General features: G+C 56.2%; 1 protein-coding gene across 2 annotated transcripts in view; it reads left to right on the forward strand.

Moving 5' to 3' along the window:
* SZT2 (SZT2 subunit of KICSTOR complex) overlaps positions 1–15,304 on the forward strand; it is a 52,648-nt gene that overhangs the window by 34,334 nt on the left and 3,010 nt on the right. Inside the window, exons 41-68 of one of the 2 annotated variants that reach the window (XM_013044798.2) lie at positions 213–312; positions 1,021–1,150; positions 2,906–3,058; positions 3,140–3,242; positions 3,332–3,437; positions 3,525–3,636; positions 4,275–4,393; positions 4,499–4,663; positions 4,917–5,001; positions 5,149–5,313; positions 5,393–5,560; positions 5,930–6,063; positions 6,459–6,625; positions 6,748–6,845; positions 6,938–7,070; positions 7,182–7,312; positions 7,413–7,513; positions 7,587–7,763; positions 7,966–8,233; positions 8,313–8,392; positions 8,481–8,606; positions 8,707–8,906; positions 11,063–11,153; positions 11,537–11,617; positions 11,700–11,774; positions 14,207–14,420; positions 14,788–14,941; positions 15,105–15,227. In XM_013044798.2, the coding sequence (XP_012900252.2) occupies positions 213–312; positions 1,021–1,150; positions 2,906–3,058; positions 3,140–3,242; positions 3,332–3,437; positions 3,525–3,636; positions 4,275–4,393; positions 4,499–4,663; positions 4,917–5,001; positions 5,149–5,313; positions 5,393–5,560; positions 5,930–6,063; positions 6,459–6,625; positions 6,748–6,845; positions 6,938–7,070; positions 7,182–7,312; positions 7,413–7,513; positions 7,587–7,763; positions 7,966–8,233; positions 8,313–8,392; positions 8,481–8,606; positions 8,707–8,906; positions 11,063–11,153; positions 11,537–11,617; positions 11,700–11,774; positions 14,207–14,420; positions 14,788–14,941; positions 15,105–15,227 (3,759 nt within the window). Of the gene's footprint in view, positions 1–212; positions 313–1,020; positions 1,151–2,905; positions 3,059–3,139; positions 3,243–3,331; positions 3,438–3,524; positions 3,637–4,274; positions 4,394–4,498; positions 4,664–4,916; positions 5,002–5,148; positions 5,314–5,392; positions 5,561–5,929; positions 6,064–6,458; positions 6,626–6,747; positions 6,846–6,937; positions 7,071–7,181; positions 7,313–7,412; positions 7,514–7,586; positions 7,764–7,965; positions 8,234–8,312; positions 8,393–8,480; positions 8,607–8,706; positions 8,907–11,062; positions 11,154–11,536; positions 11,618–11,699; positions 11,775–13,921; positions 14,081–14,206; positions 14,421–14,787; positions 14,942–15,104; positions 15,228–15,304 lie in introns of those variants that run through there. The other variant, XR_006601734.1, reaches the window with a different exon arrangement.

The following is a 15,304-nucleotide window of genomic DNA, read 5'->3' on the forward strand; positions in this document are numbered from 1 at the left end:
AAGGAAGCTTACATGTCCTGCCCACGTGAAAGCTGGTAAAAGCAAGCCTAGAGCTTGTGCTTCCGTAACTGCTATGGAGAATTCTGCTTTTCCCAGTTCCCACCATGTTTGCTTCCCTTGGTCCAGTCCTATTCCCTTCTCATGGCTTCTCTTGGCCCCAGCTGCCAAACCCCACCCCCACCAGCCATGTCCATTCCATCCCTCCCCGCCAGGAGCCTGATTCGGGAGGATGGGGGGCCAGGCGCCGAGTGTCGCCACCTGCAGCAGCTCCTGGTGAGGCGAGTTGGGGAGATCTGCAGGGAGGTCAACCAGGTAAGGGACAGCGGGGAGCGGGGCTTTCTAAGCACGGGACACTGCTCAGATGAGGAAGGAATTTCTAGGAACTTGACCTTCAGAAGCTGTTGACCTATCACGGACATTTTCTTTGACACTTGGTTACTGGGGTACTCTTACTCCTTGGGCCCTACAAACTGGGGAACACTCCCCCACCCACTCCCAGTAATGTGGGTTACTCTTCCAGACCCTGACTGTGAGCTGTTCCATCTTGTGGCCTTGCACTGGTATTAGGGATTCAATAGTGAATAAGACAGGGAAACCCCGACTCTCTGGAACTTCCGTCAAGTGAGGGAGATAGACGCCGAACAACTAAATTACACAAATTGTTTCCATTATGATTGTGAAAAATCATACAGAGGAAAAGTAGAAACTGATGAGAGCATATGATGGGGTCTGACCTTCTGAAGTGTCAGGGAAAGAATTGATCTTTCTAGGCTGAGACCTGAAGGGTGGAGAACAGATTCTGGCAAAGAAGAGGATCTAGTGTTCCTAACCTGGGGTTCAGATCCCTGAGCCCGGTGACTGTAGGACGCATCTCTGACCCCCCCATGATTACTGATGCTCTCTTGATCGCTGACCCCCTATGATAACCACCATCTTCTCTGGCCTTTGATCACCCCTGACCACTGCCACCAATTCTTTGAGAAATATTTCAGTTCCCTGATACCCGGCTCCTTCTCCCAGCGGCTGCTTCTGCAGGACCTCCATGACAGTCACGTGTGTAATTCTCTTCTGGTGGCCGAGAGCGAAGAAGATCTGTGGCGCAGTGAGACCCCCTTCCACTCCCGTCAGCGGGCACCACTGCCCAGTGATGGTGAGACCCCACCCAGGAGCCTCCCTCCCGGGCTGCTGCTGCCCTTCCTGTGTCCGTGCTTGGGTGAGAAGACCAGGGCAGAGTCGCCGTGACTTGGTCACCGGTGCCAGGAGAGCAGGGAGGATAGGACAGGAAAGGGTCACTGGGTTTAGCCATTGAGAGTTCCCGAGTGTCGTTAGTGAAAGTGTTGGCAGAGAAGTGGGATTAGGAGCCAGAGGAGACAGAAGTGAGAGGATCTTACACAGGTGAAGCAGAGGAGAACCACTTGTTTATGTAGTGTGGCAAGCACACAAGGAAGGAATTTGACAACAAGGCAGACTCGAGCACATCTGTGTTCCACAGGGAAGGAGCCAAGAGGCAAGGAAGCGTTAAAGAACACAGGAGAAAAGGGACCATGGAAGGGGCACCGGCTGTGACCTGTCTTCCTAAGGCCGTGCCTCTGCTCACCCCACCTTCCTTTCCAAAATGACCATCTTTCCCCTTTGGGTAATAGGGCCGAGGAACGGTGTTTGGGTGAGGAGTGGGCGAGTAGGCCAGGTCACAGGTGGGAGAAGATCAGAGGGGAGGAGCCTAAGGCCCGGTAGGAGGATCTGCCTTCCTATCAGCTGTCCCTCCTGATAGGCAGGCACAGGACCCCTCTGGGCTTCCTGAGATTTCTGGTTGTGATAAGGAAGCCCGATACTCTACTCAAGATGTTAATGGAAGTCTTGACACTTCCGCTCTCTTCTTTGACTCCTGATGACCCCTCAGCCCAGCTCAGAGGGGAAAGCCAAATGATGTCATTCCTTTGCAGTTCTCCCATCTGGTTGAAAAGGAAAATCAGAGCACTTCTTGTTTTTAATAGTCTCAGCAAGTCTGTAGGTGAACGTTCCTACCAATCCCGGACGTCACGTCTCAGCACATCCCGAGACGCGCTCTGTATCAAAGCACCATTCCCCTAATTAGCGGACTTCCCAGGGTCTGATGGCGTCTTCTGCACATTGAGCACGAGATAGGACAGCCACACACCTTTGTTGCCAGTGCCTCTAGCAGCGTGTAATGGAAGGCCGGGCAGAGCCTGGAGACAGCCCTTCCTCATTATAGTCTCTCCACGTGATTTTGCTGGAGCCTTCCGCAACCAGCATTCTGTTTCAGACAACCTCCTGTGTGCTTTATACACGGCTCACATCTGGCAGCAGCTTCTCTGGGAAACCAGATGGCTGCCTCTGCCGTGTTGGGGGGCTCCTCTTCAACCTGGGAAGCTGGAAAGGGTCAGACCAGGCTCTGGACTGTGCCCCTGGGCTCTTGCATTCTGCTTTCCTGCCCTATGAGTCCTTTTGGGTCAGCTGTCCTACAAAGCACAGCGTTTGCCCTGACTCTGCAGGTGTGTATCAGCTCTCCTATCCTATCCTCCTATCCTATCTGACGGGGTTCTCATTGCCCCTCCATGTGAGTACACAGATAGGGTGTGTGTTATATATCATATTAGTATACAGCCGGAGTGTCTTCAGAAAATTCTTCAGAATTTTCTCATGCTCTGCCTCACCTGACACTTCTAGCTCCTCCTCCACAACTGCCTGAGAGCCTTTGTGCTGTGACCTGGTTTCCGAAGAGTATGGTCCTGCCTTGTTACCTGAAATGACCGTCTTTCCCCTGCAGGGTGATAGGGCCAAGGAGTCCTGGGGAGTAAGGACAAGTAGGCCAGTTCATAAGTGGGAAGTAGCAAAGGCAGAGGGCCGTGTCCTGCCTCTCATCCACTCTCTCCCTTCTCCCCAGATTACGCTGCTGATGAGAGCTGTGCACCCCGAGGGTACCTAGCCGCCACAATGCAGTTTGTCCCTGGCCATTTCTCCTGTGACGTTGTGTGGGGAACCGTGATTCGAGTCCATTCACGCCTGAAAATGGGGCCCAGCATGGGGGTCTCTCGGGGTGTGTGATGGGCATGAGAGGCAAGTGGAGGGGGAGGGAATCTGGAGAAGGGGCTGTCCTGAGCCACTATTACTCCCACAGCCATCCAGGCCCTGCGCTCCGTGCTCAATGCCTTCTCTGTGGTGAACCGGAAGAATATGTTTGTCTATCAGGAACGAGCAACAAAGGCTGTGTACTACCTGCGGTACGTGGGCCTTGGGAATAGGGGGTAGAGCAGGGATCAAAGATGGTGGCCAAAGAGCTATGTCCAAAGTCTGTGCCACTCTCTCCCAGGCTCCTGGAGACATCCTGCAGCGACCGGCCATGGGAAGGCGATGCACTGCCCCCCTCCCTAGCTCTGTCCCGAAGCCAGGAGCCCATCTACTCTGAGGAGGCCTCGGCACGTATCACCCCCACCCCGAGGCCCCTGTGCTCCCCCTCATACTTTGCCCATTGGAGCCAGGCACTTAACCAAGTTTCCCTATAGGGGCCTCGGTCTCCCCTGGACATGGCTTCTAGCCGCAGTTCTGATGCTGCTCGTCCTGTGGGCCAAGTGGACAGGCATATCCAGCTTCTGGTGCATGGTGTAGGACAGGCAGGTAAGCACTGCTCGGAGGGGGCTGGGGAGTGACCAGAGGAGGTTCCAGAATCCTCCCAAGTCTTCTGTTGGCACCTTTCTACTGTAGCTCATGCTGTGCTCTGGGTTTCCCTCAAGCAGGAGCTGGGTGGGACAGACAGACAGATGTTTAGAGGATAGGTCCTCTAGCTGATTGAAATGCAGCTTGGGGAAGGGGAGCCGTGAAAGCTGACACAGGATGTCTAGCCTGGGTGACTGGGTGGTTGATGGCTCCACTGGCTGGAGATCAAGGGTTTGGGTTGAAGGTCATAGGTTTGGTTTGGGAGATGGTGAGCGTGAGGTATCCAGCAGGCAACTGGATGTTGCTGTTCATGTTTACAGTTGTTTTAACATGTACGGGGTCTTGGGCTAAGGCTGTTAAGTACGAGGTAGATGTTATTATTACTTTCATCTTAGAGATGAGGACACTGAGGCTTTGAGAGTTGGCACTTACTTGTCCATAGTCAAACAGTGAACTAGAACTTGGGCAGAACTAGAACCTAGTGCTGGCTGCCTCCAGTGTGTGGGGGAATGTTCGAGTCTAGGGGTCAAGGGCCAGGCTGGGGGGAGTCGCTGGATCCTCTACCAGGGTCTCCATTTTCCTGCCATGGCTGTGTCAAGGTCCTGAGATTACCGACGAGCTAGTACGGGTGCTGCGTCGGCGACTGGACGAGGCCACGCTGGATGTCATCACAGTCATGCTTGTTCGGAACTGCAAGCTGACACCCGCTGATGTGGAGGTCAGCTCCCTCCCAGCCTCCGACGGCCCTCCAGGGCTTGGGTGTAGGGACCATCTGCTCTCTGCTCTCCCTGTGCGGCTCTGATGCCCCTTCCCCTCTCTGCAGTTCATCCAGCCGCCTGGCAGCCTCCCCTCCGAGGTGCTGCACCTGGCCCTCCCTGCCTCCTGCAGGCCCTGGCTTCCTGCCCTGGCCTGGTACCTGCGGCAGAACCTGCTCATCTTCCTGCACTCACCCAAGTACACGGACAGCAACAGCCGCAACCACTTCCAGGTGAGGGTGGGCCCCTCTCCATACTCTCCCCCCGACTGTGGAACTGTTCCCTGCGGGCACTGCACGTGACCTTGCCCTGTGGACATGTATATACCACTGCCTCCCCCACCCCCTCCACCTTTATTTTCTGCCCATGTCTTCCTGCGCTCCCAGCCGTGTCTGTCCGCCATTCCCCACCGTGGACACCATCCCCTGATGCTTTCTGTCTGTCCGCCCACTTGGGCTTAGTTCTCTGTGGTACTTCCTTCCTCAGCATCCGCTGCCACCACAGGGCGGCCTCCCCGACTTGGACATCTACTTGTATAACAAGCCTGGTGGACAGGGCACCGGCGGCAAAGGTACGCTGCAGGGCGCAGCCCCATGCCCCTGCTGAGCGTGCGAGAGCATCTTCCTGCCTCGAGGCTTGGGGGGGGCCTCACCCAGCCTGGCCACTCAGGGCGATCTGGAGGTCTCGGACCCGAGCCTTTCTCTGAATTTCTACCCAGGGGTCGCCTGCATCACTCTAGCCTTCGTGGATGAAGCAGGAAGCCCCATCTCACTGGCCTCTTGGCCCCCCTCCTCTCCGGGGCCCCTAGACCCACTGCAAGAGGAGGAATTTGAGCAACTGACCCAGGTCACTCGCTGCCCGACTGTGCCGGATGGTTCTTCAGGTGGGTCAGCAGAGGGGGTGCTGAGTTAATGCTCTGGGAACCAGAGGCCCCCTCATGTCATCCCCATTCTTTCCCCCAGCTCAGAACGGGGCCCCACGGCTTCGACTGGATGTGTGGGAGAAGGGGAATATCAGCATCGTGCAGCTGGAGGAGAAGCTCCGGGAAGCGGCCCGCCAGGCCCTGGCTGACGCCGTCATGGAGTTGCGGCTACTGCCAGCCTCCCTGTGTACTGAGGACGTGTCTCCAGGTACGCAGGCTCCAGAGTATGTGCCAGGCCCAGGCAAGACCGGGTCTCTAGTGAGCTTGCAAAGGTGGGGCTCCGGGATGGCATCGCAGAGGCTCCCTCCAAAGTACACATTCAATACACAGTTGTCCTGTATCTTCTCTGCGTCAGCAAGGTGACATGCCAGCAGAAGGGTCCACACCCACTTGGTCCCCCATTTCGAGAGGGATACTGCACCCGGAACTCCCTTCACACAAACACGTAGCTCTCAGATGCATACGCCACCATTGCCTGACAGGTGGAATAAGGGGCAAGTCACTGTCATACCTATTGCGGGGCTGGGCTGTCTGAAATAGGCACAGTGACAAGAGTCTGTAATGTCTGATGTCACAGGAAATCTCCAGAGCGGGTCATTGGAAACCAAGAGCCCTGCAGGCCGAGCTAGCACCTTTCCCCCTGGCCCTGGCCCTGGCGAGCCCGTGACTGCCCCCAGCAAAGCCAGCCGGCGTAGCTTCTGGGATATGCTGGTAATGAGAGGACGGGAAGAGGTGATGTAGTTGGCGTCCGCCTTCTTGCCTGTCTCCTGGCTCCCCTACTGCCCCCGTAGACCTTGCCCCAGACAGCCTGTCACATAAAGCAACTCTGTCCCTTTAGGGTATGCAGCAGGGCAGGGTCTCTCTGACACAGAGACCCTCAGCTGAGCAAGTGCTTTCACTTCCCTTTTCTCATGGAGTGCCCACAGGAGAAGTCAGGCTTGCACCAGTGAGGGTGCCAGGGCTCAGGAAAGCGGAGTGCTGCCTGAGGCTGGGCCTGCCCCGGGCCTCCAAGCCCCGCAGGCTCTCATTACTGGTTCACGATGCCCCCATCCTCCACACCATCCCTCTTCCCAGCAGCACTTCCTCATTCACTGCCTTGCCCCCAGAGTAAAACAGAATGTGGGGACTTGGGTTCCCCCAAAACAACCGATGACATTGTCCTGGATCGGCCAGAAGACACCCGGGGCCGGAGGCGTCACAAAACCGAAAGTGTTCGGACTCCAGGTGGCACTGAGCGGGCACCAGGCTCAGATTCTGGAGCCCAGAGACAAAGGTGTGTGTGTATTATGATGTTGCATCATTGTGTTGGGGGTGAACTCACAGGTAGGTGTTGGGTTTGTGTAAGCACACACATGTCCCATGTGGAGGTGAGGCTCATTCCCGATGTGTCCTCAGACGCAGGACCACACAGCTAGAAGAGGGTGAGGTAGGGATCCTGCAGCCTGTGTTTGCTCGCGTGACTCAGCGCTGGATGGAGTTTATGGTTCAGATCGGTGAGACCCCCAGCCCCTTCTCACCTGTACTCAACCCCATGGCCTAGTCCCCAACCTACAGCTCCACCGTGACCTCTCTCCCCCGGTTCCAGGTTGTGCCTCAGTGTCCAGGAGCTCCACCCACATGGTGTCCCGATTCCTTCTTCCATCTGTCCTCTCTGAGTTCACGACTCTGGTCACCTCCATGACCGGAGATACCAGTGTCCGTATCTTTGAGCAGCATTTGTGAGTTTGGGTCTGCTGGAGGCTAAGCTCGGCTAGGCCTGGGAGGTGATAGCCAGGGAATGGGTCTGTGCATGGATGGTCTGCTTTCTGTCCCTCCCTTCCTCCCTCCAGGGGTTCAGAGCCAGAGATCTTCAGTCCTTGCTCCCTTGGACAGCTGTGCCCAACGCCGCGCCCAGCGACGGAACGGCACCTGCTACTTCTGGGAAGGAACTTCTTGCAATGGAGGAGACCAACCCAGCAGGGTGAGGGCATGGCCCAGAGGGAGTGAGTTCAGAGTTCTGGGGAACAGGGTGGGCTCACGGGGATCTACATCTGGACCTCAACTGAGCATTCCTCCCCTAGCTGCCAAAGCTGTGCAGCGCTTTGAGCCAGGAGGCGACGGGAGCTGTGGGCGAAGCGCTCCCCGGCAGAGGTTCTTGCTGCTGGAGGTCGTGGACAAGAAGGTAGATGGGGGGCCAGGGGCTGGGTGGGAGAAGGAGTTCAGTGATGTCACTGACCCTGACCCCTGACTTCCAGCTACAGCTGCTGACCTACAACTGGGCTCCAGACCTGGGAGCGGCCTTGGGCCGGGCACTGGTTCGCCTCGTGCAGTGGCAGAACTCACGCGCCCACCTCATATTCTGCCTCCTCAGCCAGAAGCTGGGGCTTTTCCATCATTGTGGCCAGTTGGACTTCCCAGTGCGGGACGAAAAGGTGCCTGTTGCTTGGGCTCCCTCCTCTAGTTCTGATTCCTAAGGGATTAGTTGAAGGAGGTGCCAGCCAGGAAGCAGAGGAGAGGGACAGACTGAGGGCAGAGATAGTAGGGAGGGAACATCTGAGAGAGGAGGCCATTGGGTGGGAGAGAGGGTCTGAAGGCAAAGGCCATGAACCCATCGTGACACTCCATCTCTCTCAGGAGCCAAACCCATTCCTCCTGCCAACCATGGAAGCAGAGACCCTCATCCGGAGTGCAAGCCCCCCGCTGAGCCGCGAACAGGGCCGGCTGAGTGCCTCCTCTCGGGGTGGGGGCTCCCTTCCCCTCGACACATTCCCCTTTGATGAGGCCCTGAGGGATATCACAGCCGCCCGCCCCAGCTCCTCTCTCGGCCCTGTGCCCAGACCCCCTGATCCCGTCACCTACCATGGACAACAGTTCTTAGAGATCAAGATGGCGGAGCGCAGAGGTGAGGGCCCTGGCCCTGGAGTGTGGGAGGAGAGGAGTGACAGCTCCTGGGGGCCATTACTAATGCCTGCACCCACCAGAGCTGGAGCGCCAGATGAAGATGGAGAACCTGTTTGTGACATGGCAGCAGCGTTCTGCCCCAGCCAGCATGCCCATCAGTGTGAGTGGCTCGAGCCTGTGTCCTCCCTGAGCATCCTGGGACCCCGTCCCTGGCCACCATTCCCGTGCTCACCACCTCGTCTCCCCAGGCTGCAGAGCTAGAGACCCTGAAGCAGTCGTCCCGCCTGGTACATTACTGTGCAACGGCCCTGCTCTTCGACCCAGCTGCCTGGCTACATGGGCCCCCCGATACCTCTGGGCCCCCCGAGGGCCAGGTAAGGCTCCAGACTCCTGGGTCTCTCCCACGGGACCTCCTTCCACCCCCATGGTGCGGTTGACCGCAGCTAGAGCCTGCCTTAATCTCCACTCCCCCAGCGGCGCCATCGCCCCGAGTCTGGGGCTGGGAGCCGGGAGGCCCCCACCAGCTGCGAGTCCTCAGATGCGCCCCCGCCAGGGGCCCGGGAGGAGCCATGGCTGAAGGAGCTGAGCCTGGCCTTCCTGCAGCAGTACGTGCAGTATCTACAGAGCATGGGCTTCGTGCTGGTCCCGCTGCGGCCCCCTTCCCCGGCCCGCAGGTGAGCACCCTCCCCATCTCTGCTGCTGCGGACACGGCCCCACACACCCTTGCTGTCTTCGCCCCGGCTCCCTCTGAGCCCTGTGGGCCTTGTTGCACGTCCCTCCCCACCGGGCCAAGGATAACCACAAGGGTCAGGGTCGCCTTCCCACGGGCCCCAGGCATGGCCTGTAAACCTCCCAGCCACCCAGGTGTACACACGGCTATGCACACATATGGCTTACACACTGATGGGCTGTGTACCTCCATGCCCTGGATCTGGGCCTTAAGGATTCCTGGCCTGGTCACCACAGGGGCCTCTCCGGGTATCTCATGTGGTTCGTGGCCCAGGAAGCCCTGTCCTTGCTGAGTTAGCCTCTCTCACGAGGGACCCCTGTGCCAGGCCCACCTGCGTCATTGTCCTCCAGCCCGTTCTGGGACAGTCGTGACAGGTCTCAGTGTTGGGAAGCAGGCAACTCATCTCTCACCGCTTTGCAGCTCCCCGGAGCACAGTGATGCAGCCACGGCCACTCTTCCTGTGCTGTATCAAATCTCAGATTCCTGTTTCTGTGGCCCCTGCTTTATGCTTTTCTCAACATCTGAGCCTCCAGAGTCTGTGCTCCAGCCCCTTCCCAGTGGCTATGGAACCTCCCTCTTTGTGTTGCACACAATTACTTTTGAGTACGAGTTGTACTTCCTTAGTTGGGACACCACCTGGCCCAGAGAGCCAATTCCAACTCCTGAGCGTTTCTGAAACTAGCTCTCCTGCTCCCAGACCTCCCACCCTCTCCCGGGCATTAGGAAGAGAGGACAGGCCTTATCCTTTGGGACCCCACCCCTCTCATTTCTGGGCATCAGGGCCTGAGAAGGAACTCTACCTGCTTCCCAGTGGGTCCCCCTAAAGGAGTGTCTCTGAGAGACTTCAGTTTCCATACTTTCCATTCAGTTTGAAGCTCTTCCCAAAAGTCTGGGTTCCTTTTTAAAACAAAAGACAGTAGGGGCACCTAGGTGGCTCAGTCACTTGGGTGTCCAACTCTTGATCTCAGCTCAGGTTTTGATCTTCAGATCATGAGTTCAAGCCCCACACTCGGTATGGAGCCTACTTTTAAAAAAATAATTTTTTTTTTAAGATTTTATTTGTTTATTTGACAGAGAGAGATCACAAGGAGGCAGAGAGGCAAGCAGAGAGAGAGAGAGAGAGGAGGAAGCAGGCTCCCCGTTGAGCAGAGAGCCCGATGTGGGACTCGATCCCAGACCCCGAGATCAAGACCTGAGCCGAAGGCAGAGGCTTAACCCACTGAGCCACCCAGGCACTCTCAAAAATTATTTTTTTTAAAAAGACACTGGGGGGCGCCTGGGTGGCTCAGTGGGTTAAGCCGCTGCCTTCGGCTCAGGTCATGATCTCAGGGTCCTGGGATCGAGTCCCACATCGGGCTCTCTGCTCAGCGGGGAGCCTGCTTCCTCCTCTTACTCTCTGCCTGCCTCTCTGCCTACCTGTGATCTCTCTCTGTCAAATAAATAAATAAAACTTTAAAAAAAAATAAAAAAATAAAATAAAAAGACACTGGGATGAAAAATACGTTTCCAGAGACAAATTTACAGTCAGGCCTTCCTCTCTCACCAATCTCACCAATCACTGTCAAAGTCTTGTTCCAATTTCCTTGAGGATCAAATGAGACATTTCTTTTCTCCAGAGGCTTTCACACACCCCACCTCACCGTCCAACCCGATTGCCAGCAAGCGCTCTGGTGGTTTGTAGCTCCTGATGTAATGAGTGCATCCTGCTGGCCCTTGCTGTTTTCCTGGTTCACAGTACCTTTCCTGCTTCTCTTCTCCCCTTACCATTGAGTTGAGTAGGCCTAGGGGGCCCTGAAACAGTCCCAGCAGCTTCTTGTGCCCTAACCTGTCCCCTCTCTCACCAGTGGAAAGGGGCCTGCTCTCCACCCCACCGTGGAGCACTCCTCCAGCTTCCCCTTAGAGCAGCAGCTGCCCCACGGTGTACACCTGGACTCCAGTCCCAGCCGCTTCCCCAACATGATACCCTAAGCAGGTCCTTTCCCTCTCCAGTCCCGTTTCAGCTCCTGCAGGTCGCTTGCCCGTGAAAGTGATCATGGGGCTGCTGGCCAGACCACTTCCCCCGCTGGCCTGCCTCATCCTCTTTCCCCCTCTTTTCTGCAGCACCAGCCGGCTACGGGCCATGGCCATCCTTGGAACGGAAGGTCGAGGCTCCTTCTCCTGCCCTAAAACCAAGACTGATGGGAGCCCCAAGGTAGTGCATCGTCGTGTACCTTCCCCGGCAGTATAATCAATGGGGCCCCAGCCCCAGGTGTCACTGAGCCGAATCACTGACCCAAATCCTTATCTCGGGAACAAAATGAGAGCCACAAAGAAGGCACAGGCTCTCACGTGACATGCGTGGTGACTGAAGGAGCTGAACTAAAGTCTAGAGGGCTTCAGGTCCCTGACCTCACTCAATCTCGACTCATTCTCAGCAGTCCTGGGAGCTGGCCCTGCCCTGAGGCAGACAGACAGGAACATAAATAACCACCAAATGCCAGGGGTACATTGGTACCCAAAGGACTCCCCTGCTGGTTCCAGGCTGGTGAATCCCCAACCCTTGCCCCTGATCCCTAGTGTTTCTCCTTTCTTTAGAGCACCGGCTCTCCAGTCACCACCTACCACCTGCAGCGTGCACTGCCCGGGGGCATCATCCTCATGGAGCTGGCTTTTCAGGTGAGCAGGAGGAACAGTGAGTGGGGAGAGCTGGACCCACCTATCTCTTATCCTTCTGATCTCATCTTCACCTTCTCTCCAGGGCTGTTACTTCTGTGTCAAACAGTTTGCCCTAGAATGTTCCCGGATCCCCATGGGGCAAGCTGTCAACTCTCAGGTATGTGGTGGGGCCGGAGAAATACAAGGTCTCAGGCATAGTGCATCCCCAGTGTGCTGTGGCCAGTGGGGTTAGTCTGGGTTAGTTAGGATTAGTTAGTTAGTCTGGGTTAGTTAGTTAGTCTAGGTTAGTTAGTTAGGATGGTTTAGTCTGGGCCAGTGGGGATCTAATGCTGTGGAGTGGCCAAGTTATGGCCATTCCGACATCATGACTGGGTCATCCACCCCTCAGCCTCGCTCTGTCAGTGGGCCAGACCATATTCCACCGCAGCGCTAGAGGCAGAAGGCAGTCCAGCACAGTGGCTGCTCTGGTCCTGTGGTCACTGTGGGACTGACAGGAGCCCAGTACCATAATCAGTTCATAACGTAGATGATCAGTGATGACCTTTGAACATAGTGGGTAATCTGACACATGGGGACGTCAGTGCCACGGGCAGTCCTGGCCTGATCTAGAGCTGGAAATAGCCAGGCTTTGTCAGGATCGCCACTAACACATAGAATGAGGACCAGAGTTCCCAGCCACACAGCGTACCCCTGGCATTTGGCGGTTATTTATGTTCGTGTCTGTCTGCCTCAGGGCAGGGCCAGCTCCCAGAACTGCTAAGAATGAGTCAGGATTGAGTGATGTCAGGGACCTGAAGCCCTCTAGACTTGAGTTAGTTCAGCTCCTTCAGTCACCAGACATGTCGCGTGAGAGCTTGTGCCTTTTTTGTGCCTCTCATTTTGTTTCCGAGATAAGGATCTGACTGGGCCTAGTCTGCCTGACTCCTCATACCTGGATAGCTCACATCTAGCCCATGGATGGTTGCCTTTGACTTGAGTGTGGACACCTAGAAAGCCCTCAAGGGATAAGGTGACCCAGAAAAGCATGGTGACCTTACGTTCAGAAACCTGCCTGGGCCAGAGTGCTCCAAAGGAGCTCTGGATGGGCAGGTACACTTTCTCACTTTGCTGTTGTGCTGGCGGAAATGACCCAGCCCCGTGACTCTCTAGAGCTCCTTGAAGTCCTTGTAGCTTCCTGCCCCTGATCTCCATCCAGCTAGCCTCTCTCTGCCCCTACTTGTGTAATCGCCGGCCCTGTGTTACGTACCGAAATTGCTGCACTGTTGCTGTTGTTGCCAAGTGCACAGTATGCAGGCTCAGCAGAGAGGAGAGCTTTCCTCTGCCTGTACACCTAAGGGGACCTGCATGCATGGAGGTTAAGTGCGTGCCCCCTGCAACGTGCTAGTCGGTGGCAGGACTGAGGCTGAAATCTAGTTCTGTGGCCGGGAGCCCTCAGCTAACATACCATCATGCACCATCGCCGACAGTGACATCATCAATGCCCCTGAGCCTGAATTACGTCCCCCCGGCCTTCCTCTCTTCCTCTTCCCTCCTTCACAATCATCCCGAGCTCTTTCCACCCTAGTGCTCATGATCATCATAATCCATGGGCCATTCAGTTTACCACACATTCTCTAACTTTACGAAGATCTCTACTTCGTATGAGGATAAGGGAGCTTAATATGTCTCACACGAGATGTTGTGACTCAGCCAAGACCACACAGCTACTCTGACCACTAGTCCGTAGTTTCTTTGACAGCCAGTTCTTTCCTTTCCTTATAACTCCTGCACCCATTGCTTTCGTGGGCCTGGGTCTGTAGATCCTGCCAGCCCAGCACCACGGGTCCAGCATCTGACACACTCTCAGTGATGGTGGCTTCCATCAGGAGAAGCACCAGCTCCGTGTCTCCACCTTCTTTTCTTCCTCCCTCCATGGTTCATTCATTCATTCACAGATCAGTTAAAGGAGGTCCACTCTGGCCTAGCCTTGGCAGGGTGTCCCAGAGGACGCTTTATGAACCAGTAGGAGCTAGCCAGATTTGGGAAGCAGGGGGAACAGCGTTCCAGGCAGACAGAACAAGCAGGTACAAAAGTGTGAAGAGAACATGCAGTGTCCTGGGAAGAGCAGGTAGTTGAATGGGAAGGTCAAGCTGGAGACATGGGAGGAACCAGGAGAGACTCCCAACAGTGCATTCCATGCCTGGCCTCCCCTGGCCACCTGCACAAAACTGGCACTTGGCTAGATTCTGCATAACATTGTCTTCTAACGTCTTACATCCTCCTGTCTGAGGCCTAACATTGGCCACCCTGTCTGCCCGCCGCTAGAACGGACACTCCTTGAGGGCCAGGTCCGCCCCCTCCCTAGCACCTCAAAAAGTATCTGGCGGGCACTAAGCAAGTATGTTTTGCATCCGTGATCTGGGCCAGACTTTGGCGGACTCGGGTAGTCAAAGGCCCATCTGTCAAAACGATTATAGTTTTCAGGTATGAAAAAGGGAGTATGAAAAGGGGGGCTTCCCGCGGAAGGGGCTTCCCAGGGAAGAGGGAGAGAAATGGGACTGTGCCAAGCGGCCTGCCAGGTCCTGACCCGTGCCCCGCCCCCCTCCCCAGCTGTCCATGCTGTTCACAGAGGAGTGCGACAAGGTTCGAGACCTGATGCACGTGCACTCGTTCAGCTATGATTTCCACCTGCGCCTCGTGCACCAGCATGTGCTGGGCGCCCACCTGGTGCTGCGGCACGGCTACCACCTGACCACCTTCCTGCGGCACTTCCTGGCTCACCACCCAGACGGGCCCCACTTTGGCCGCAATCACATTTACCAAGGTCGGTGCCAGAGGACAGGCCGGTGAACCAGAGCTAGGCCCCATGGGGTCTCCAGACCTGGACCGATGGACCACTTCCTGGGGCCAGACCTCCGCCTCTCCTGTCCCATCCTATCCCATGTTGTTGATCACCTCATGTCACTTGGACCATATCCCTGTGTCTCTGGTTTCTGTCTTTCTCTGAAGTTCTTCATGGTGTTTCCCATCAAAGTTTAGATTCTGAGCCACATTGGGCCCACCTCTATGTTCCCCAGGACCTTAGGAGCCCCCCAGAATAACAGCCAGAGCCTTAGGGATGTCTGTCTTCCCGTCCCACCTGTTCAGTATGTCTGTCTCAAGCTCAGCGTCTCCTATAACTCACCCCTCAGGGACACTGGAGCTGTCCACACCACTCATTGCTGCCCACCAGCTGTACAACTACGTAGCTGACCACGCCAGCTCCTACCACATGAAGCCCTTGCGGATGGCCCGGCCAGGAGGCCCAGAGCATAATGAATATGCCCTGGTATCAGCATGGAACAGGTGAACTTGGATGTGTGGGGGGCACCAGTATGTGCTCTGGCTGAGGTCAGGGCCCGCTCCCTGCCCCGGGGCAGTAGGGAGAGAAGTTTTCTTGAGCCAGACTGGATGGGCGTGGCTTCATTAGAACCTCAGGGCTGGCATCTTCCCCACCCCCACCATACAGCTCTGGCTCCTACCTGGACTCCGAGGGGCTTCGTCACCAGGACGACTTCGATGTGTCTCTGCTGGTGTGTCACTGTGCTGCACCCTTTGAAGAGCAAGGAGAAGCCGAGCGGCACGTTCTGCGGTCAGCAGATCCCCTACCTCAAATGTGCTCATGGCCCAGCCTTCCCAGTGCCCTTGCTTTCTCTGTGTCCCACTCTG

This window comes from Mustela putorius, unplaced genomic scaffold (genome assembly GCF_011764305.1).
Source record: "Mustela putorius furo isolate JIRA1106 unplaced genomic scaffold, ASM1176430v1.1 tig00003853_pilon_pilon_pilon, whole genome shotgun sequence".
NCBI classification, from domain to species: domain Eukaryota; kingdom Metazoa; phylum Chordata; class Mammalia; order Carnivora; family Mustelidae; genus Mustela; species Mustela putorius.